The sequence below is a fragment of the Gambusia affinis genome, linkage group LG13 (genome assembly GCF_019740435.1).
Source record: "Gambusia affinis linkage group LG13, SWU_Gaff_1.0, whole genome shotgun sequence".
In the NCBI taxonomy this organism is placed as follows: domain Eukaryota; kingdom Metazoa; phylum Chordata; class Actinopteri; order Cyprinodontiformes; family Poeciliidae; genus Gambusia; species Gambusia affinis.
This window is the reverse complement of record NC_057880.1, coordinates 10,772,957-10,794,941: the sequence shown is the minus strand read 5'-3', so window position 1 is coordinate 10,794,941 and position 21,985 is coordinate 10,772,957. Positions and strand designations below refer to the sequence as shown.

Sequence of the window (21,985 nt, the reverse complement as noted above, 5' to 3'; positions counted from 1 at the left end):
ATAATAATAATAATAATAATAATAATAATAATAATAATAATAATAATAATAATAATAATAAACTGACTTGGACTGTTTTCAGTTTCATGACATACATTTCATTTTCAGTTCCAGCTTTAACAAATAACCAGAAGGGTTCCCACCAGTTAGAACTTTAAGAAGGAAAGACAGAGGTCTGATAATAACTTTAACCTGAACACGTCTCTCCAATGCTTGAGGTGAAGAAAAAGCTGCTGTTCAAAATAAACTGAAACTCGCTCATTTTTGTAGATTTCAAAATGGAGCATCATCCTGCTTAAAGTAACAATCAGAAGACAGATACACCAAGGTCACCAAGAGATTTACATGGTCAGTCACACTGTAGCATTTATGCTGCATTCAAAGGGGCCCAAAATGATTCAAGGAAATGTTTCCTTTAATTACACTACCAACTACAGCGTGAACTGTTAACACAAGACAGGATAAATCCAGGATTTTATATTGTTTAGGTCTAAAATCCTGATCTTATCCAGGCTCACTGGACCAGGTAACCTTTTTCCCAAGTTGCCCGGGTGCTATGTATGCAAGAACCACCACTGGGCAGCAACAACAGCCACGCAAAGTTCAAAGTCACCTCAATGCTTTTTTGCCCCTCCCCATTTCTTGCGTTTGATTCTGTATGGCAAACTGTTTGGGTCATTTGACTGATTCAAGGGGAAGTCATCATTACACTAAACCAAGTCTTACCTAATAATATTAGAACATGAAATCTGGAAACAGTAGGCTACTCTTCCTATGAACAGCAAGCAGGGAACTCCTCATTGACCACAACTAATAATGCAATGCATTATTAGTTGTGTTCAGGGCACAACTAATAGAGAAGTCTTTTCGTTTTTAGTTTGTGGTCATGGGCCCCCACTTTTAAATGCCACCCTGTGCAACTGGCACCACAATTTCACAAACCACTAGAGCATAAATAGATTAAGTTGTGTTAACAAGTAATCAAACATAATTCACTCTGTTTTAAACTTTTCCCCATGTTCTAATCTACGCACATGCACCTGTATGTAACAGTGATGTTGCATTAATTAATGTTAATTTACCAAAAAAAAATCAATCAATCAAATCAATCAGGTGAGTACGATTTTCTGTGTTAAATCAATATAAAATTTAATATTTCTATTTGACCACATTTTTAAAAATGTCGAATCCGATTGGCCAATTGAACTTGTACAATCGCGTAAAATAAGCTGACATCACAATGACAAATCGCACTTCTAGAAATTTCCCACCGTCCGATCTCCATCAAGTGGAGGAACACTCTCTTATCTGTGCTGCGTGTGTGTGGGTGTGTGTGTGTACGAGGGAGAAGTGGGCAAAGGCTCCGCCTCACTCCAAGAGCGAGAGGGGAAAAAAAAGGGAAAAGCAAACTGATACACACCTCTCAATTCTGGCAGCAGGAAAAGAATAGGAGTGTTTATGAAGCTTATAAGTAAACAGCAGGATAACCAGGCGCACCGAAAGCCCAGGCTGCTTGCCCTGGTTAAGAAAAAAACCCGACAGCGGGCACCGATTCGCAGCGCCGGAGATTGTCCCGTTGCGTGCAGGATTTAAGTTTTTTTCATGCCATCTAAAGGTGGATCATTATCTTAATCCGAGATAACAAGCGAATTTGAAATGCGTAGCCTGCGATGCTATTTTTGGGAAGCCCTAAAAGCCGACGTTTGAACTCTCGCTAAACATCCAGTCGAGGTAGGATACCGGATTACTGCAAAGAAAGAAGGAAAGAAAGAAAATGGGTGGTGTGAAATATTTCCGTGTGTGCTCCGGTGGGGGGCGGAGGGAGGGGGGTGTTCAGTTGAGAAAGCTTGTGTCCTCGCATCGCTGTCCATGTGTCCCTGCGCCATCAGCAAAGGAGGGACGAGGGAGGGTGGGAGTAGACATTAGGCGATACAAGCTCTTCATAGTGAGCTGGAAACAGGCTGTATTGAGATACAAATGAGTGGATTAATTAAGAACATATATATAGATATATGCATACATCTATATATATTTAAAAATAAAATCTAATTAAGATATAATTTAATTGGTACTTTTAAATCATTGGAAACCATGTTGATTTGGTATGGCTTTCTACTATGAAAGTTTAAAAGTTTGGTGTATTTTCACATCAACTTTGGACTTGTCTTGTTTTGACAGGCAGAGTGGGTACTGCTTCTCAAAAGACCAGTCTCACTCTTTTATTTTCTTTCTTTTTTTTTACTGCAGTTGGAGGCTGTAGTGGAAGAAAGCTTTAAGTGGAGGAGGAAGGGGGGGCGGCTCCATTGTCTGACCAGTGAAGGGGTGGGGATAGAGGCTGTATGCAGATGTGCTGCTGGCAACGGACATCTGCTCTGCCCCCCTGGGCATTGTCACAACAGGCAGGGGAACTTTAGTGTGCAGAGAAAAGGCCCTTTGTGCTAATGATGTGCAGGCCTTGGCCTGCAGTCCCCTCTGGATTGCAGTGTTTGCATTTCAGATGCTACATTATTAAAACATTTAATCACCTCAAGAGGTTTGCTTTGAATTGTAGATTGGGGATTATATGTCAATGTTTTCTTAAATCAAAAAAAAAAAGAGAAAGATGCAACAGATGTATATATGCATGTTTTTTTTTGGTTTTTTTTGGGGGGGTTTGTTTCTCTTAATCTACAACACCCACAGCTCTGCTGGGGGCTTGGGGGATGGAGGTGGTTGGGAGGGGTAGTTGAACTTTCCCATTTTGTGTACATGGCCCACATGTGTTCAAATATGAAAGCTGGCTCTCTGAAGAAGAAAACATATGCACCTCAAGCGGCAGAGCAGCATATGTGTCAGCATCTTCTTAGCCCCTGTTGTTTATGGCTGAAAGGGCCAAAAAAAAAAAAAGCAGAATCAGTTCTTTAATATTTATGATAGCTTTTGCTTTGTGTGCAAGATGTCTCGGTGGTGTATGTGCTCGTGTTTGTATTGGAAACCAGGAACCTCATTTGCCTCAACAGATATTCCCTGGTGACTGGTAGATTCAGTGTACTGTGATTATGAACATGATTTGTGCTTGTCGGGATGAGCGTCGTACACGGCTGATCTGCTGCTCGGCATGCTTGTTTAGCCACGTATCTTCGCTGTGTTACACCACGCTGAATGAGTGCGGGGCGAGCCGGACAGCTGCTCAACCAAAGCAGGAAGAGGTTCATGGATTTCACTCGGGATTTCACTTGAATTACTGTCATATGGATAAAATGAACGTCAAAGCTTTAGCATCAAGGAGAGAGAGAGATAAAAACAAACAACCAAACTCTCGGTTGCGAGTTTGCTGCCTGTTTTGAAGTCATAAAAGCAATTACAATTGGTTAATCATATTCTAAGAGCCTAATACTCCATTTAACACAGTAATTTGGACGCTGCTGAAATAGCTCTTGTGAGCCCTTCTGAGAATTTCCATAATGGTAGCAGCTTGTAAAAGTTCCCATAGGTTGGTTTGAGAGGATTTTGCTGTCATGTGATGTGACTGTGCTATGCATTGTGGAGCCGAGGTAATGGGTGTGAAATTACACTGTGCAATCTGTAGAAAGCAGAAAAAATGTCTAATATCCTTCAGAAGCTCAGAAGTGAGGATTTGGGAGTTGAAATAAGGGTTCTAATTTTGTGCTTTTCCTTGCAGATGTTTTTTTTTTTGAGTACTGCTTGTTTTTGACTTTTATCAGAAACAGTGTTCGCCAATTGTTTGATTATTGAAGTATTTACATCCATACCATTGTTTCCTAAAAAAAAAAAAAACTCCAAATGTGATTAGCCTCTTTAGAGATACATCAATCAGACTTTGCTGGTTCATGTCAACTTTCAGTTTTTATTTTTAAGATCTTTCCCACTGATTCCGATGACAATCATGGCAAAATTCCACATTTTTCCACCCTCACATATCCAAAGTTTTAAACTATTTTAAGATTTTATATATATATATGTATATATATATATTTTTTATTGCGGTAAAATCTTAAGTTCCCCATGAATTCATGGCAGATATTCTCCATCAGTGAAGCTTATGGATGGATCGACAAATAATAATTGATGCACCTGCATTTCAAGATGTTGTAAGATTTCTGCATAACACTTCATATTTTTTGCTGGAGAGAATATTATCAAGATCAACAGCACACAAGAATTACAAAGTTATCCCTGTTAATCCATCAAAGCATGTTTCACAAACGGATATCCAAAAAAGTGCATCAAAGAGCATGCTCTTTAGGGGGTGCACAATATATTGCAAGTTTATTATTTCAATAACACTCCACAGCCTTATAGCTTTGACACTTGAAACAAGCAGAAATTGGTTCTATGATGTGGGATGCTTTAATTTGCAGACTAAAGGCTCTGTGCCTCAAAGTTGTTACAGGGAAGAGCTATAGCTCCACAAACCTTCAAGCAGCTGCTAATAGCTTAGCCTGAGAGAACATACGTAAAAAGAAAAAGATGTTCTTCTGTGTTTGGTGTAATTGGCGTCCTGTCGTAGTGCGCCTGTTTTTGGCTTGTTGTAACTTATCCTGTTGTGTCTTTGAGGCATCCGAGTTATCTGTGTTTGTGTTTGTCAAGGACAGTTTTGAGAGTGGATGTGTGCCTCCGCAGACAGCAGCAGCAGCAGCAGCAGGTGTCTGATTCTCCTCACCGATAAGAGCTGTTTGCCCTTCGCTCTTTGAAGAAAACTGGTCGCTCAGATTCTCACTCTGTGTGCTTGTGTGCGTGTGGGCACGCTCGCTTGTTGTGTGCCGTGGCTGATATGATATATACTGTGGCAAGAAATGAATAACTCCTCAGTTGCTTGCTCTTAAGTGCAGCCAAGTAATTTTTCATACTCTGGAGGCTGTTTCTCGCCGTGTAGCTTTGTCTTACCACATTACAATCCCATACAAGCTTGTTTGTGTTGTTGCCAATTCTGAATTATGCATTTAACTCACAGCTGAGCTGCTGTAGAAGCAGGAAAACAGACACATCGTATTGCTCTGCTGTTTTTTTTTAAAGGTTTTTAATTGAGGCAATCAAAGACTGTTGAGTTTTATCCACTTATTGGTGCCAAAAGTTATATTCAGCATCCTCAACACTTTGTGGTATGAAGTAAGTGAAACTCCTTAAAGGGAATTGTTGTTCCATGTCAGTAAAACAATCTCTTTCAAAACTCCAGCCTTCAATTTTAGAACTAAATTTAAATATTTAAAATTCCATGCAAGGATTTTATTATTATTATTATTATTATTATTATTATTATTATTATTATTATTATTATTATTATTATTATTATTTTCAAAATAACATAGCATCTCAAATGATTCCTATGAAATACAAATATCATTTCTTTTAAATGTTTTTTGATCAGGATGTCTTACAATCAATAATTAGTCATTTCTGAGTTCTTGTTTTCCTGTTGTGCAAGAGAGAGATTCATTTCTCTTAGCTGCACTGCAAAATGGGAAAGACAAGCAAACATCATTTGAGAAAGACAGATGGGTATTGATCATGAAATGGCTAAACCTATAGTTGCTCAATACGTAAAAAGTTTAAAATACTAAAAAACAAATTTAAGTCTTAAATTTATTTAACCAACATTTGTTAAACATTTACTGCAGCAAGGAGTTAGATCATGGGATAATATTGACACTCCTCTTTTAGAGAAAAATTTTAAATAATTAAAAACAAAAACCTCTCTCTGTAGCAACCATGCGATGCTATTTACATGCCAAGCAGGCTTTTTAGAGGCAAAGAAAACGTCTTTCTGTTCGACCATTTCTAATGTAGACCCGCCGTCTCACTTGCAAAGCCAGTGTGAGTCTTGTGAGTGTGACTTCTATCTATGAGTCCTTGAAATGCCTGAACAATTTAAAGTCAAATCTGATACCCCCAGTCAGAAAATTGAAAAATAAATAAAAACTGGGTGTTCTAACAGGCTAACGATTGGAAACATGAAGCCAAATCAAGAGTAAAATCATTCCCAAGACACAAAATCAACCTGTCGTTACCATCTCAGCCACAAAACCGGTGCCACTTAGAGAACTTCTTTACAACTTTGTGAAATTATGGACAGCATCAAGTGCATTGCCGTGCAGCATGAACAGTCTTATAGACAAAGGCAGTCTGAAGTAATAACAGCTGAGATGCTGAGAATAATGGCAGCAGCAATTTTGTTTAAAACCCCCAATTATTTCAGCGTTTCTCCTCCCAAAAGTACTTTGAATGCATAATATGATATATTTGAAATGTTGTCTCATCTTTCTGTATCCTGATTTTGACCAATAGACAGAGAGAGAGAGAGAGATGTGTACAGAGTAAAGAGAACACAGAGTGTTCACTCTGCATTACCGGAGCATAAATGAGAATTTCCCTAAATTATATTCTCATTAATGTAAAAAATAAAAACTCATGGCACCAGTGGAGCAACAGCATAGTGTTCTCTGTATTTATGATCATGGGAGTTTGCTCCCTCTGTCTGATGTGAAGCGTCACACTGTGCGTTGATTGTTCTGTTTTCCTAATGACTGTCTATTTCCCTCTACAGAACTTCTAATTACTCTCATGTGTGTTCATGGAGCCTTCTAGACATACATGTTGTGAGCTTGGGCAAGCAAAGGCCACAAGATGAGTGGCAGTTTGGAGATCAACTATTTGCTGACAGACAAAGATCAAATCAAATCAAACTTTATTTTTATAGCACATTTCAGCAGCAAGGCATTTCAAAGTGCTTTACATCAAATCAAACACAAAAACACAATGCAACATAGAATCAACAATCAAAACAGAACATCAAGTCAGGTTTCGTCAATAAATTTGCAATTGATTACGTTTCGAATACAACTCTAAACAAGTGGGTTTTTAGTTGAGATTTAAAGGAAGTCAGTGTTTCAGCTCTTTTACAATTTTCTGGAAGTTTGTTCCAGATTTTTGGTGCATAGATGCTAAATGCCGCTTCTCCTCGTTTGGTTCTGGTTCTTGGGATGCAGAGCAGAACCAGAACCAGAAGACCTGAGAAGTCTGGAAGGTTGATACAACAGCAGCAGATCTTTAATGTATTGTGGTGCTAAACCATTCAGTGATTTATAAACTAACAACAGTATTTTAAAGTCTATTCTTTGAGCTACAGGGAGCCAGTGGAGAGACTTTAAAACTGGTGTTATGTGCTCTATCGTCCTGGTTTTAGTGAGAACGCGAGCAGCAGCATTTTGGATCAGCTGATAACAAGAGCAGATACAAAAAGTAGTTTTCAAATAATGACTCGTAGAAAGAAAACAACCGTTTGAACTGAACCTGTTGGCAACTTAACGTAGGGTTAAAAAATAAGTGTAAGCGACACATATTGTTCCGGTGTAAAAATCAAAACCTGATTAAAAAAGTGATTGAGATTTGTCAGGCTGGAAACTGTTGCAAACTTTTTTCTAAAGCATTGTGATCCCCAGTGATAGCATATATATATATATATATATATATATATATATATATATATATATATATATATATATATATATATATATATATATATATATATATATATATATATATATATATATACAAATGTGGGGAAAAATGGAATAGTGGGAAACCTGCCCACTAGTGTTAGACCGAGCAAAATTACTCCAAAAGCAAATTTATGACTCATCCAGAAGGTCATAAAAAAAAAACTAGATCAACATCTAAAGCACCGCAGGACTCTCTTATCTCGGTTAAGGTCAGTGTTCATAATTCATCTACGAGAAAACGACTCAGCAAAAACTGCGCAGGCACACCACTGCTGACCAAACAGAACACAAAGGCATATTTCACATTTCCCTAAAATATCTTGATGATGTATAAGACTTTTGGGGTAACGAGACAAATGTGCATTTTAGAGGATGGGCTTCCAGTCACATTAACCATAGAAATAGAAAAACATCAATCGTGGTGGTAGTGTAATGATCTCCTTTGCTGCTTCAGGAACAGAACAATAATTCATGAAACCATAAGTTTTGCTCTTTACCTGCAAATCCTGAATTAAAATGTGCAGCCATGAGAACTTGACCTAAAGTTTAAGTACACTTGAGTTTCGCATCAGAACACCACACCAGCAAGTCATTCTCTGAAAGGCTGAAATGAAAGTAAACTAAGTTTTTAAGGTGGCCTAGTTAAAGTCCACACATATAATTTAATTGGGATGTTGCAACACAATGTTAGTGGGCAATATAAGCCTGAAAACCCTCCAGTTTGACTCAAAACAAAACAATTCTGCAGAGCAGTCCAAAATACCACACGATATATAAAAGAAACAACCTGTCAATGCAAACGTATAACGGTTGGTTCTTTATTTCTTAATAAGTGAAGAGGTTATATCAGGGCTGCAAATAACACTGGTTATCTTTGGGGGGGTGAAAAAAGCAAAACGTCTGAAAGGTGGAGTGATGCATATTTCCAGTGTACCATCATCATCTTTATCTCTTCCAGTTTACCTCCTTTTCTTTACTCCCCCGTAACCAGAGATTTACACACCCGTCTTTCAACTTCTGAATCACACCACCATAAATAAGTCAAGGAAGGGAATGGTAAATGTTCTCCATCTGTGTCTAGTAGCAAACGTGTGCCCGTGCTTGTGACTGTCATTTTCGCAGAAACTAGCAGAGACAAAGCACCATCTGCATCCAGCAGGCCGCTCTAACTGCTCTATCCACTCGCTGGAGCAGAAGCAAAGCATTGTTATGAAACTGACTCTGCTGCCACTGCTGCTGCTACACGGTTTGTTAATGCTGACAGCTAATAATGTCCTCCTGGATGACTGTGCTTTCCTGTGGCCAAAGCGAGGAGACAGATACAAATGAAGAGAGGCAGGCAGGGAAGGAGTGTGGAAGACTGTAACAGCAGGGTTTGCTATCCTCTCTTTTTCCCGACCTGCTGATGTTCTCTTAAGACGATATAATGTAGACACACGTGTTTGTGAGCGTGTTTGTGTTGGTTTTCATTGCTTTCTAATACTTGCCTCCTTTTCCTCCCTCTCTCTACACACTGGAGGGAGGTGGCATGGAGTGAGGAAAGGTTCCTCTGTGTCTAAGCAGACTCTCTCTGTTCCAGTCCAGCTGACATAGACTTGTGTCAGGAGAATCCATCCTGCTGATGTTGGGGAAGCTGCGAACTGAAAGAGATGTCTAAAATGCTGAAGTTGGCCCGGGCTGGCGAGGAGACGGCTGTTTGTTTGCCATTCTGCTGAGCTCCAAATTCACAGGGAAAACTTTTCTGCTTGAATTTGCTGACAGAGATAAAGGGGAGGAGGAAAAAAAAAAAGAAAGAGAGATGGAGATAGGGGGATTTGGGAGTCACTCATGGGCGCACAAAGCTTTGGCCATCACAGTTCTGTCACATTGACATTTAGACATGGTGAGGGTGGAGAAGAGTTAAAAGCATCTCTTTTTTTTCTTCTTTTTTTTGTTCCTCTCTTGTGTTCTCCTACCGCAAAACTGTTTTGCCACTGGTTACAATTTACAGATACAGCAGTCAGTGAGCCTTCCGACAGCATGAATATGCATAATAGGTCTGCTTTTCTTCTCTGCCCTCTGAGCTGTGTTCCTTTTTTCTGTCCAGAGACCTGTCGTGTTGTGTTTGATTGGCCCTGACATTTGAAAAGGTCCTTGAATTAAAAAAAAAAAAAGGAGAGAGAAAGAGAGAGAGTTGTTTATGACAACTGAAGAACTCTGCTGCAAGCAGAGTAAAAATGGCATTTTGAAAGGAGCCCAGCTCTTGCATATTTAAAAGCTAATGGCTCTGTGAGTGTGCTGGCTAATAGGATGTTTCAATCTGGTGTGGTGGACTATGCACACTTTCAGTATGCATGCGCACTGCCTGAGTGCTACCTCTAATGGCGGAGGGAGATGCATGAACTCATAACTTATTTTGTGGAGTTGAAGATTTTCTTTTCCTACACTCCACCAGGGAGTACATTATCTCAAACAAAACAATTAAACCTTTAAGGAAAAAAAAAAAAAAAAAGCACTTTGAAAATCTGGTGTTTATTATCACTATGGACATGATGTGCATAAAGTGCAACAGATTGTCTCCAAGGTTGACGAGTACTGTCAGAAAACACGGCGCACTGAGCCATGGCACTCCGGCTTGAGGCCTTAACACATCACTTGTCACACTTACTGGCCCCAGTGTTAAAGATGTGAAAAAAGGCTGAAAGTAAGTTAATCTCCTGTAGCCTGTAACATCTATTATGAAAAACTCCAATATTTAATTTCAGTGTGTTCATGGTGTAGGAGGGAATAAAAATCCCATACTATTTACGGTATTTCTGTGTTGATTAAACCATTTGGTTTAGATTGTAAACCGTCTGCTAAACGCTATGATTAACTATTTTCAGTTATCTGGCAGAGAAAACTGGGTTTTTATTTGAAATGTCCTGGTACGTCTCCACGTATGATACAGAATCCTCTCCAAGGCAATACACCAATGTAAGAGGAATTTTTTAAAACAAATATACAATTTATCGGTCTCTTGTTGAAAATAATAATAATCTGTATCTGAATAGCAATTAGACCATTCATGTAATTGCTGGTTTATATTCTATCAACAAACCAGTTCTAAAACATTGTAAACTATAACTTCTTTTAATATCTTCTTTACCAGTTGCTGCTCTTCACTTTATTGTCTTTTCACAATGTGGTGCACAGATTAAACGAGTGGATCTCTAACTTTTAAACACTGAGCTTTACATAAATGGTGTTTAAGGACTTCATTTGGTGCCATGAGTGTGATTATGTTGATATGAGCCATTGGCTTGGTAATTTTGTCGGCTTATCCCTCCAGACCTGCTGAAAAACAGCTCACGTACCACACGTTTATGCATCTAACAGCACTTTTGCTTACATAATTACTGGCGTGAGTCCAAACAACAGGACACCCTGGCAAATGTCCATGGAATCACTCGAAATCTAAACCGTGGTGTTACAAAGCAAGTGGTTGCACTCCTCTTCGAATTAAATGGGCAATGAATATGAGTGCGGCTGTAAACTGCATCGCTCCATCAGCAAAACACAAACAGAAGCTTGCACAATGTCACAAATATGACTTACCTGCTTGGAGCTGAACTGGGAACGCTTTGTTCCTGGTTCCCATTCCTCATCTGTTTTGAAAATGAGCTTATTATCTCCTCCTTTCTTTGCAGTAATGGGAATGTTGACAGAGTAACTGTCTGTGCTGTGTGATTGAGTTTTATCACCTAAGCTATCTCCATTATGAATATTACCAGTCTTCGTTGAGCCTGAGGGTAACTCTTTGATTCTCTGCAGCTGAGAAGCTCTGCAGGAGGCTTCCTCTTTCTTCGTTAGCTTGTTCACACAAAGTCGTGCTTGATTTTCACCTGAGATGCAAGATGGGGAAAAAAAGGGGGGTTTAATGGGGATTAATGGTTTAAAGAGTCCAGAGGAAGCCACACACAGTCAGCTCCTCCTCAGGCCTCTGAGATTTATCCCTTCAGAACTCAGTGAGAGGCTTGATATAGGTGTTGCTGGTGTTTTCAAGCATATAGAGTTTCAAGGCTCTGCGCTTTAAAGTTTCAACAGCTTTTCACTCTTTAAGCTGCAGCTGAGACATAAGTTTGAGCTCATGGAAGACATTCAGTCAGGTTCGTTTAAAAAAAACAACATCTTTTTGACAAGTCAGCATTGCCTCTGTGATTAAGTTTGTGTAATTAGAGGACAGGTGAGCTCACCCATCCATCAGGGATCGTGCTGTATGCTTGAGGGCAGCTTTTATTTCAAATTCAAAAATACCTCACTGACACCAAAGGTAAAGTAAATGTCGAGAATCTATTCATTTGTTCTGACAGACACGGAGTGCATTGTCGCTCAGCTTTGTGTTTGCCTCATTTAAATTAGTTTTAGTTTTATTTAATTGTCATTTGTAACATTTTGTTGCTACTCCCCCTTTTTGCAATGATTTTTTTTTAGAAAGGACGCTACTGCATGTACACTCATTGGTCTCGTTAACATGCTAGATAGCTCAGGTGTCAATCTGGTGTTCTCCAACTTTTAAAGTAATTAGGTGACTAGTAGGACTCTGCAGAACTTAATTACATGCAGACGAGGTATTGAACCCATTTGGTCCAGGTGTGCTGGACCGGTGGTACACCTAATAAGTTGCAGGAGTTTGGAGTTTGAGGCCCCAGCTCTCCAGGTTTGAAATCTAGTCACTGCGCAGGTCATATGAGGTCATCTTTTCCCTTTGTCCATTCTCAGTAAACTAGTGATATAGTTATGCAGTAGACTTCTAGTAGATCAGCTTTTTCAGAAGTACTTAGACATGCCTGTCTGCTGCAATAACCACCATTCTGATGCTCAGTTTGTTCTTTAATAAGTCTGCTTTATTATTTTTAGTTGCCTAAATTATTCTGCTATTTAATTGGCAGAATCACTATTTTTGCCAACATGTAATTGAACAGGTGCTCTTAATAATGTAGTCTGTGAATTTTTTTTTTTTTTTTCGCTGACTTCATATTTTAATGATTCATATTTCATGATTAATTTTTGTGTTTTTATATTTTAGCTGTACTATTGTAGCTGACTATGCTGTTTCTCCTTATCTGTTTATACTTTTTAATCTTGAACATTTCCTACGTTACGCCTTTGTGTGCTAGCTTAAAAGTGAGGTGTGCTGACTGTCTCTGTTTGCTGTTTTGCTCATGATTAAATTTAAGTTGGCGTTGTCAAAAGCATACCGGTGCATGAAACCTATTGGTTGTATGGACTCATAAAACATTATGCAAAGATGCAAGTGTCTGCACAGAGGCAGAGATGACAGAGACGACAGACGCGTGCACGCTGTGATGAATTAGCTTATTATAAGCGAGCTATTAATTCAACAAGGAGGCTGAAAACACAGCAACACAACTCCTCAGAGGTTAAAGTGAAGAGGAACTAAATGTGCAGTCCGTGAAAGCAAATAAATGTCCGACAAAATGCTCTTCACTGTTTAGTGGTCATTGCTGAAAGGATGAAAGACTCCCCGCTCCTCCCTGGAGTCGGGTTGCAGCCAGAAACCCACCTTGGCCCCGGTTCCCCGCCAACATGTCTGTGTTTTGGTGTGTGTCTGTAGATGCGCGTGTTTGAGTGTGTGTGTGTGTGTGTGTGTGTAGGTGTGTGGGCAGCAGTGTTCAGCAGTGTTCTCACAGCCCAGCTGAGACTGACAGATGGAATCATTTCACACACAGACAGAGAGGCAGGATACAGGAAACTGGGGTGTGTTTAATAGTCCTGGTGCTGCTGTGGTTGGTATTAATCTAGGTCACCGGTGTTCAGCTCATGGCAAGTTGGCCTCTGGGGCAAGCTTGGCCTTTCCTTGACCCCATTTATTCTTCATTTAGTCTTACAGTCTACATGTAGTTTGATGGAATAAAGCGTCCGACAAGCCCTTTTTGTGCAGTGTTGGACATACAGTGTTTCTACACCAGTTTTCCCCGGCCTCTACTCCTTTACACAGACATACTTTGAAGAGCAGAAATGCGTATCAGAATCCTTTAAAAAGTTTCTTCATATAGTGAACTACCTGTTTAATTTAACGTCAACATCAGCTTCTGTTTTTTCTATCATGTGATGAACTGGGCGAGAGATTTTGCATGCTTACCTCTTAACCGTCTTTCTGCGAGAATATTTTTTCCCTCCTCTAAATAAAAAAAAACTAAAAATGGAATCGTTTTCATCATGACTTCATCTCCGCAGTTAATTTGGAGTTTAATTGCTTTTACAGTTGCTGCATGTGCATCAGGTACTCCGTAGTAAATTAGTAGAGAAAGAGGGATCGTCAGGTTCACTAATTAAAACTTGTTCTGGCTAACCTCAACATAAAAATGTATCAGTGCACCTAATTAGGCTAAAACTATTATAAGGGGATCAAAAATTCACAAAGACACAGGGATACAAGTAAAATGGGAAAAGGCTACGTGTTATTATCTTCTTTAATTAAATCCAGTGAAGTGACTATTCGTTCATGCTAATTTTTCCTGTATCTGGCTAAAGTATCTGTAAAAACACTGGCTATATTGCAACTGAATTTAGATTTTTACAGGCAGTTTCACTGATGCCTCTTTATTCCGCAGCCTATTATCAACTGCATTTTTATGGACCATTTTCTGTGCATGTCTGTATTGTTCCTCATTTTATCTAAACACTTTTATCGTACTCTAAAGACTGTAAACGGTGACCAGTGTGAAACATTTTCAGATAAAGGCACTGCAAAGTTTAGACTCTCATGCTAGATTTGTTTTTCCCTTGCCGTATAGATACTTTCAAGAATTTTGAGTTTCTTTTTTCAATGAAATTACACATCAGTACACCAGATGCAGACTTATAAAGGGTAACTGATATCAGAGGACATGTGATCAGACTGGAACATTTCTAACTTTACCTTTGATTTGTTGAAACGGCAGTTAAATGGCACTTTATATTCTGCACCTTTAATTTGCATGGCAGTGCAATGTTGTGAGCACTGTCACATCACCGCTTGAAGATCTGGGTGGGATTCGAATCCCAAACCTGGCCTTCGAATATTCTGCACTTGAATATTCCCTGACACTTTGGTTTCCTTCCATAAAGATAAAGAAGTAATGTAGATATTTCTATTGGCCTGTGCTTAACTGTGAGTGTAAACTTGAATTTGTCTTTCATTCACGGAAGATGTCTCTCTATCTAAATTAAATAAATTAAATGCAACATTATTTTTAATCTTAGTTGCAGTGAACAATATTATTACTAATATTTTTTTTTTCTCCCTGCACACATCTGCAGGGCGGTACGGTATTCTGTGCTATTTCGAAGATTAATCTTACAGAGACGCTCATCCAAGCATCTTATTGTCTGGTTTGTACATTTCCAAATAGCGTTGTCTCTTTCCTTGATTGAAGTGCAGGCCTGAGGTCCCTGCCTTCATGTTGTCTGTCAAGAGGAAAATAGAATGGACAGATTTATTATCACAATAAAGGCGTCTTGGACAAAGCCTCTCACCTGTCAGCTTAAGTAGTCGACGTTTAGACATTCCTGCATGCCTGTGTCTATAGTTTTGTTTGTGCACATATGCACGTATGTGTTCCACATGCAAAACATATTTAATTCAGTAGTTCTGTGGGAAATCATTTCTTATGACTGTGGAGATTTTTCACTACAGACTTTGTTTTAGTTCATTCCATGTGAGGAGCAGAAGGAGAGGAGAGGGGGGATGGTTGGGTGAGTGGGCGAGTGGCCTGACTGAATGTGGCTATCATGCAGAGTAATATCACCATTATGATATTGCTAGTGACTTAAACGAATAGGCATTAATAACAAAATTGTGCAAGATACAAAGTCAGCAGTTAGCACTGCTGCATTGTCATTCAATTTAGAGCAAAAGACGGAGAGAACGCGAGAGGAGGAAGGGAAGGGCGGAGAAAACGGATTGTGTAAAGGCAATGTAAAGGAGAAATTGGGAATGAAAAGGACGCTGTGTGCCTGAGGCGAACAGCACATGCAAAATAAAGTGTAAGGAGGAAGCCTGGACGGATGGTGATGGTGACAGCAAGAAGAGGTGTAATTGTTTGTGGCTAGTGTGTTTCAAAAGAGAAGCAGAAAGAGGAGGAGTTTGAAAGGTATAGATCAAGAGTCTGAATGAGAGCTTTACGTCGACGCCACTCTCAACCTTTTCTGTTTCTTCTTTTTGTGCTGCCCTTCTCTTAAACGGTTAAAAATCATATATTTTGTAGAAACACTTATTGGGCTTGCTGCGCCGATGTTCCTCAAACCAATGACTGAAGGGTATTTCTGTCACAGTTTGTTCTTGGGTTAAACGCAATAAATGTCAAGAAACAACCTCTCTGTTTCCTCTGGCCTTCGAAAAGCTGTCACATTCATGCTAAATGTCTGTTATTCAAAATGTATATATATATAAATACGCCTTTTTTAAGGAATATACATGTTTCTTCAGCGTGTCCTGACAGGGATGTCTTAAGAAGAAAAATTATAAATATCAATCACTAGAGAATAGATGTAGTTATGCTTTTATTCTATATTGAAGCCATCTTTCTTTTTGCCTGAAGGCTGTCACATTTCCCTTCTGCTAGTGTGAGTAATTGACCATAAACCTGCTGCTAGATCTTTCTTGTGTGTGTAAAGATGCTTTATTTTAAAGTTCACGTAGACTATTGAAGGGCAAGGGCCAACAACCTCTTTTCCTTTGAGGAACTCCTTTTTAATAGTAAAGGTATATTTTACAACTTTTATTCTCAAGAGAGTTCTGGTTTGTAGCTCGTTATAGTCATATTTATTTCCAGTTCAAGTTCAAGACATGAACTTGAACTTTTAATTCCTTTATGAGGGAATTAAAGCCAAGACGAGGCATTCTTCAACAGTGTCGGAGAAATCGCAAACGATTGATGATTTTAAGGTCAGAAAACCAACGTGGACATCAATTCAAAACACAAAGCAAAGTCAAAAGTAGTGATAGAAAATACAGAAGGCTGAGTGTGAGTTAATAAGGGCAATAGCTTTTTCATAACATACTGCAACGTAGTATTAGGGAACCTTTTTTTTTACCTTCTCTATGTTGTTTTGGAAAAGGACCAAAGTCCTGACTTGCCAAGTCACAGGCCCACATCAACTGATTTGTAAAAGGTTAAGCTGGGTTCACAGGTCAAAGCATCGTTGTTGTTAGAACGTATGGCTTGTGTGACCAGGCAGGAATAACAAGCTTAAACAAAACTCTTTCGATCCAAAGAGGAAGAATCCAGACAGGGACACGTACCACTGTGCTACTGAGTCCCTCATTATGTGTTTGGCATCCACCTTACAGGTTCTTCCACGGTACAGTAAGTTTAAATGCAGTAGTATTCCTGACAGCATGCTGTTGGCATAAAACGAAGTGCAGCACGAAGAATCTGTCCTTGTGTCTTATGAGTGAGTCGTTGGCTGAAATTTAATGAAAATAAATCATTGACTGTGACGCAAAGACGGCAACACTTGGAAAAAATATTTATCTGGAAATAAGTTATCTAACGCCGATCTGATTGCCCTGAGTAAAATCTTTTCTAAGTGTTTTAGGAGTAGTTTTACCGCATAATGCTTTTTACCATCACTTTAGTATTATTAATATGAAGTATCATCACTTTTACTTGAGTCAAGTTTCTGGATTCTTCGCTGAATGAAAAACAAATGTTTTCATCAAAAATGCAGCAGACACAGATTTGCAGTTTGTGTTCATTTGAGACCTATTTTTCTATCTGCAGAGCCGGGTCCTGCTTTGATATCGATCTCCTATACGCGACACTTCAAACCAGGACACACACCAAGACATTTTCCATATTTTTACTGTTCATAAACAGTTGTGTGTTTATTGGAAGCAAAACTAATTGCAGAAATATGCTAAAGCTCCTCCAAATTACACACGAGTGACTCATTGTTGGCGAGGGACTAATGGACTTATTAAACTGTAACCGTCTGTCACCTTCAGCATTCATTGCAAACTTAATTGGGCTTTAACTTTGTTAATAAGTAGAAAGTTGGGTGGCTCCACTCTGCTGGGTTGCAGACAGTCTGCCTTGTAAATGTGCCTGTGCCACAGGGTGTGAGCCAGGCCATGTTTTATGCAAGGTCGTAACATAATCTAGGACATAAGATTATAAAATAATATATTTTCAGCGAATTAATATATATATTTTTAAATCATTTTTAAGCATATAAAAGTCTTGTCAAACAAGTGATTAGCTTTTATATGTATGACTTTAAGGATGTAAAATTCAAAAGAAAGAAAAAAACCGATTCCAGTTTTCTTACTCCAGCAACTTTATGCTCACAAACTTTATGTTCAGGCATTAGGGGTCTGGGTGCTGACTCTGCTAAAACTGTCTCTAACAGCTGTGGGGTAAACTCGCCCATAAGCTTTTGGGCTTTTGTTCCTTTTACTGCAGGGATGTCAGACTTGTTTTCAGTTTGGGCCATATCGCAATCATGAACGTTTTAGTCTGAATATATTAATAAAATCCAACATCTTTTCACATTTGTGTAGTTTGGCAGGTAAAAACTGCTTCTTTTTGAATGATAAAATGCAGTTTGCTGTTTTTATATACAAGATATTTTTCACACATTGGTTAAAACTGTCATCATATCATTTCAGTGTAATGTTAGATAGATAATCTGTGAAAAATAGAGATTCTCTGCATCCTTTGTTTATATTTCATTACTTATAAAACTGACATCCTGCAGCTTTAACCACAATGAGATCTCTGGAGCTGCGTTTTGTTTTGTCCTTTGTGGGTGTGACTTGTTTCTGAAGTTAGAAAATGGCTTTCTGCTGAAATGTCTTTGCGTACAGGTGTCGCGTAGGGAAGTACTTCACAGATTTTCAACGCCATGAACTAGTGCAGCATGGCGACAGCTCTTAGTAAGGCATTTACTGTACTCTGACATTCCCCATCCAACCTGGTTAAGTTTTAAGTGTTTCTAAATGAAAGAATTACACTTCAGAGGAAAAAGCATGTCAAGCTTCAAGAATCCACCTTTTACAAATTTGGCACACTGCTGCACTTTGTGCTTCAAGTAATGAATTAGTCTGCAGTGCAAGAAAAGGAAGATTTCCCACAGAACAAGCAGATGAGCATCTAGCATGCTTGCAGTATATTATAAAAAGGATAAGCGAGTTCTTATTAAGACCTTGCAGGTTGTACAGAGTACAGGGGGTGGATTAAATGCTACTAAGAAAGGGGAGATTTTAAGGTTTACATAACATTTGTGGATAAGCATTCCTTCCAGCTGTCAAAAATGCAGCCCTCAAAGTTACGGGAATGTGTCAGCCCGCATAGTGAAAATGTTGCCTGTCAGAGAGTGGAATGAATCTATTTACCAAGAATATCATGAGCTTTGCATCACTCACGTCAGTCAGCTGCGCTTTGGTCACAATCTGGTAACATTCGCAGACTTGTTAGGGGAACCTGAGAACATGTCTACCCGACCGCAGCTAACACGGAGTTAGGCGGTGTGCGCGACCTCCGCATACTGAGCCGGGCGGGAGTCCCGGGAGCTCGTGTATTTATTGTCATTTTTGTGTGCCTTTCTCCTCTCTTCCCCTCTTCCTCTCCTCCAGCTCTAAGCACGTATTTTCTCTCAGGTCAAACCCTTTATTGTTAAGTTACATAAGAGCACTTAGTCAACCAACAGTCGAGCAGCGGCGGCGCTAAGGGCTGCAGGATAACCGTACTTCCTCTCTGGCACTCTTCTGGCTGAGAGCTCTGCTTTAAGTTGCTGTTGACTTTTCAACCCACTTAGTAAAGTTAACTTTTTTTTTTTTTTTCCACTTTTGAAAAAACCCAGTGACTCTCCTTGCATGGTTCAAAACTCTTGAATTGGCTCAAAGAAATTAATCCATGTATAATGTTGAGCTTATGTAGCTCGTTGTACCATCGTTTGAGTGGTATATTTATAATTACAAAGACATGATTTTAACACTGTAGCACATTAGCATCAATGATGCTAACCAGCTAACTGAGGAGGAAAAAAGGTGGACTTAAGGTTTTTTTTATATCAACTCTTGCACTGCAGTTTACGGTCATTGGCAAAGATTGTAAAAAAAAAACAAAAAAACAAAAAAAAAACCTTAAAATAAATTTAGAATTTAATGCAGTAGCACAATTTCTCATTTAAATTTTAAAGAAACCTAACCTTTAATTTAAGCACATTTAAGCTCATCGCTAGTCTAAATAAGAGCAAAACTTCAAGGGTTGTTAAGCAGGGAGGGTGATCCTTAAAAAACGGATTACGCAGTGTTGTATTTTATCTGCTTGTTGTACACTCAGTGTGTTTGTATGTTTTCAGAAGCTGTTTTGGTGTTTTATAAGGGCAACTTTCATCACTGGTTTGATTTTAGCAAAGTTCTTTTTTTCTTTTTTTTTTTCTCCAAGAGACTGTCAAGTAAATATAGAGATCTGACCTTATTTGAGTTGTAAAGTTGACGTTCATATTGCACATGGACCTTAGAGGCACTATCCATGTCCTCTTCGGTCTACAGACTCCCCTGCCACTGAGTGACTGTTTTCTGCTTTTCCTTTTGCTCAATTACTTCTCCTCTGACTCCCACATGTGGGTCTTTGGCTCTTTGGGAGAAAGCACACTCTGTGGAGGAGGAGAGCTGTGGCATGCCTTCAATCTAATATGCGCTTGGTTAGTAGAAAGAAATGAGCAAACAAAGTGATTGTGGTTGTGTTTTTTTTTTAAATACATTAGCTGCTCTGCACAAAACAGTACTGCCAATATTAAAAATAAACCATAAATTCATCACTCAGCCTCAGCATTTGACCTGCCACCCATACCAGTGAGACATAACAGCGGTGATCAGATGCATTCAGATTGCACATATAAATACATGTTAAAACCATATTCTGATGCGTGGAAGTGCATTTAGGACAAACACGGGATGAAACAGAGGTCAGAAAAAAGCACCGACAGAGCCTCAGTTGTAATGTAGGAGGAGGTCACAATGAACTCGTCCTGTTAGATGATGCTTTTCTAGTACTTTCCTCTCCCTCCCATCAGTCCCCCTTTTATGTCTTTATTCTGCTGATACAACCTCCTCCTGTCTGCTGACTAACTGACCCACATTCCCCTGTGTGACTAGTTGCCCTTCTTGTGTGTGTGTGCGTGTGTGTGTGAGCCCACATTTCTGCTTGCCAATTTTTGTCTTTGTGTGCATGCGTGTGTGTGTGTGTGTGTGTGTGTATGTGTGCATTCTTGTGCCAACCTCTGTCTGTGTTTGTCTGCCTCATCTCTCCCCGCTAAAACTAGGGGAAAAAAAGAAATTCCTCAGTGTCTTCCAGGCTTGAGCAGGAACCAATTAGGTTATAGTTTTATGGAGTGTCATTTTCCATGATGATTTATGAGATTTCTCATGTGGGGTTTTCTTTTCTGACTGTGATATTTTCTGTTTGATGAGAAGACTCTCTGGTTTACAATTTCTTAATCGGATCTAAATAAATGGGCCGCCTACAGTTGAGACTCCCTCTAGTGGTGAGCTTCTCTGTGGCACAGTTCAGGAAATTCAAGAACCTCTTACATGATTTCAGTTACTTTCAAGGCTTCCTCACTTTGACTCATTTTTAGTTAGTGTAACAATTTAGCTAACTCTGCTGTGGATTTAATTGGCTTTTGCACTGCGAGCACATTCCCACATCTTTAATTTGTGCATCATGCATTTTTTAGATAGTGTAAGAGATGTTCTACTTTGCATAATTCAGAATTATGGCTCTCCCCCCTGTTATATGTCGCTTTAAGTCACAGTTTATTCGGATTGTGCCATCCCAAGGGCGCAGCGTATGTTAATGAGTTCTATATTAACTGCACTACAAAACATCAAATGACACCGTATGTAATGTATTGCGTGTGCTACTTCATGAGAAAAAAAAAAGTCATAAATGGAAACAAATTATATTTTTTCCTTGCTTCCTTGTATTTCAGATATAAAACACCAACAAAATAACTTCTTGTGGACTGAAGCCGTAAACCTGAAATCCAGAGAGGAGAGAGCACTCGCAGCTTGGACAGGATGGCGCTGGTCGACAAACACAAAGTCAAACGGCAGCGGCTGGATAGGATCTGTGAAGGTGAGTTGCAGAACAGAACCTTTTCTCCTCATGTTAGACGCGTTCAGATCCGAATGTGCAAATTGATCACTTTGATCGCACGTGGGTTTGAACTTATTCACTTATTTTTCTTCATCATTAAAAGTCTGCAACGAGCTTTTCATCCCGCAGCTACAAACTCGGTGAGAAGTCAGAGCGATCGCTTGAATTAAACTGTCGGTGCGTTGTACATCTCAGAGGAAGCCCTGAGACTGACTAAGGCTTCAGACATAATAGGATGGATGTCTAGCAAAGCAGTGGAGTGTGTGTGCGTGTGTGTGTGGGAGGTAAAGGACGCCTGGTTGAAAGTCAAATGAGACTTGAATTTGATGTAACCAGATTGCTGTAGAGATGAAG

The 21,985-nt window shown here is 39.2% G+C and overlaps 1 protein-coding gene across 3 annotated transcripts in view; it reads left to right on the top strand.

The window, feature by feature from the left end:
* The first annotated feature begins 1,375 nt into the window (after positions 1–1,375).
* Positions 1,376–21,985, top strand: part of LOC122842676 (C-terminal-binding protein 2-like) — a 66,335-nt gene continuing 45,725 nt past the window's right edge. For 2 of the 3 annotated variants that reach the window (XM_044136759.1, XM_044136761.1), the window contains exons 1-2: positions 1,386–1,731; positions 21,465–21,610. In XM_044136759.1, coding sequence (XP_043992694.1) covers positions 21,553–21,610 — 58 coding nt within the window. In that variant the 5' untranslated portion in view covers positions 1,386–1,731; positions 21,465–21,552. Of the gene's footprint in view, positions 1,732–21,464; positions 21,611–21,985 lie in introns of all 3 variants that reach the window. The other variant, XM_044136757.1, reaches the window with a different exon arrangement.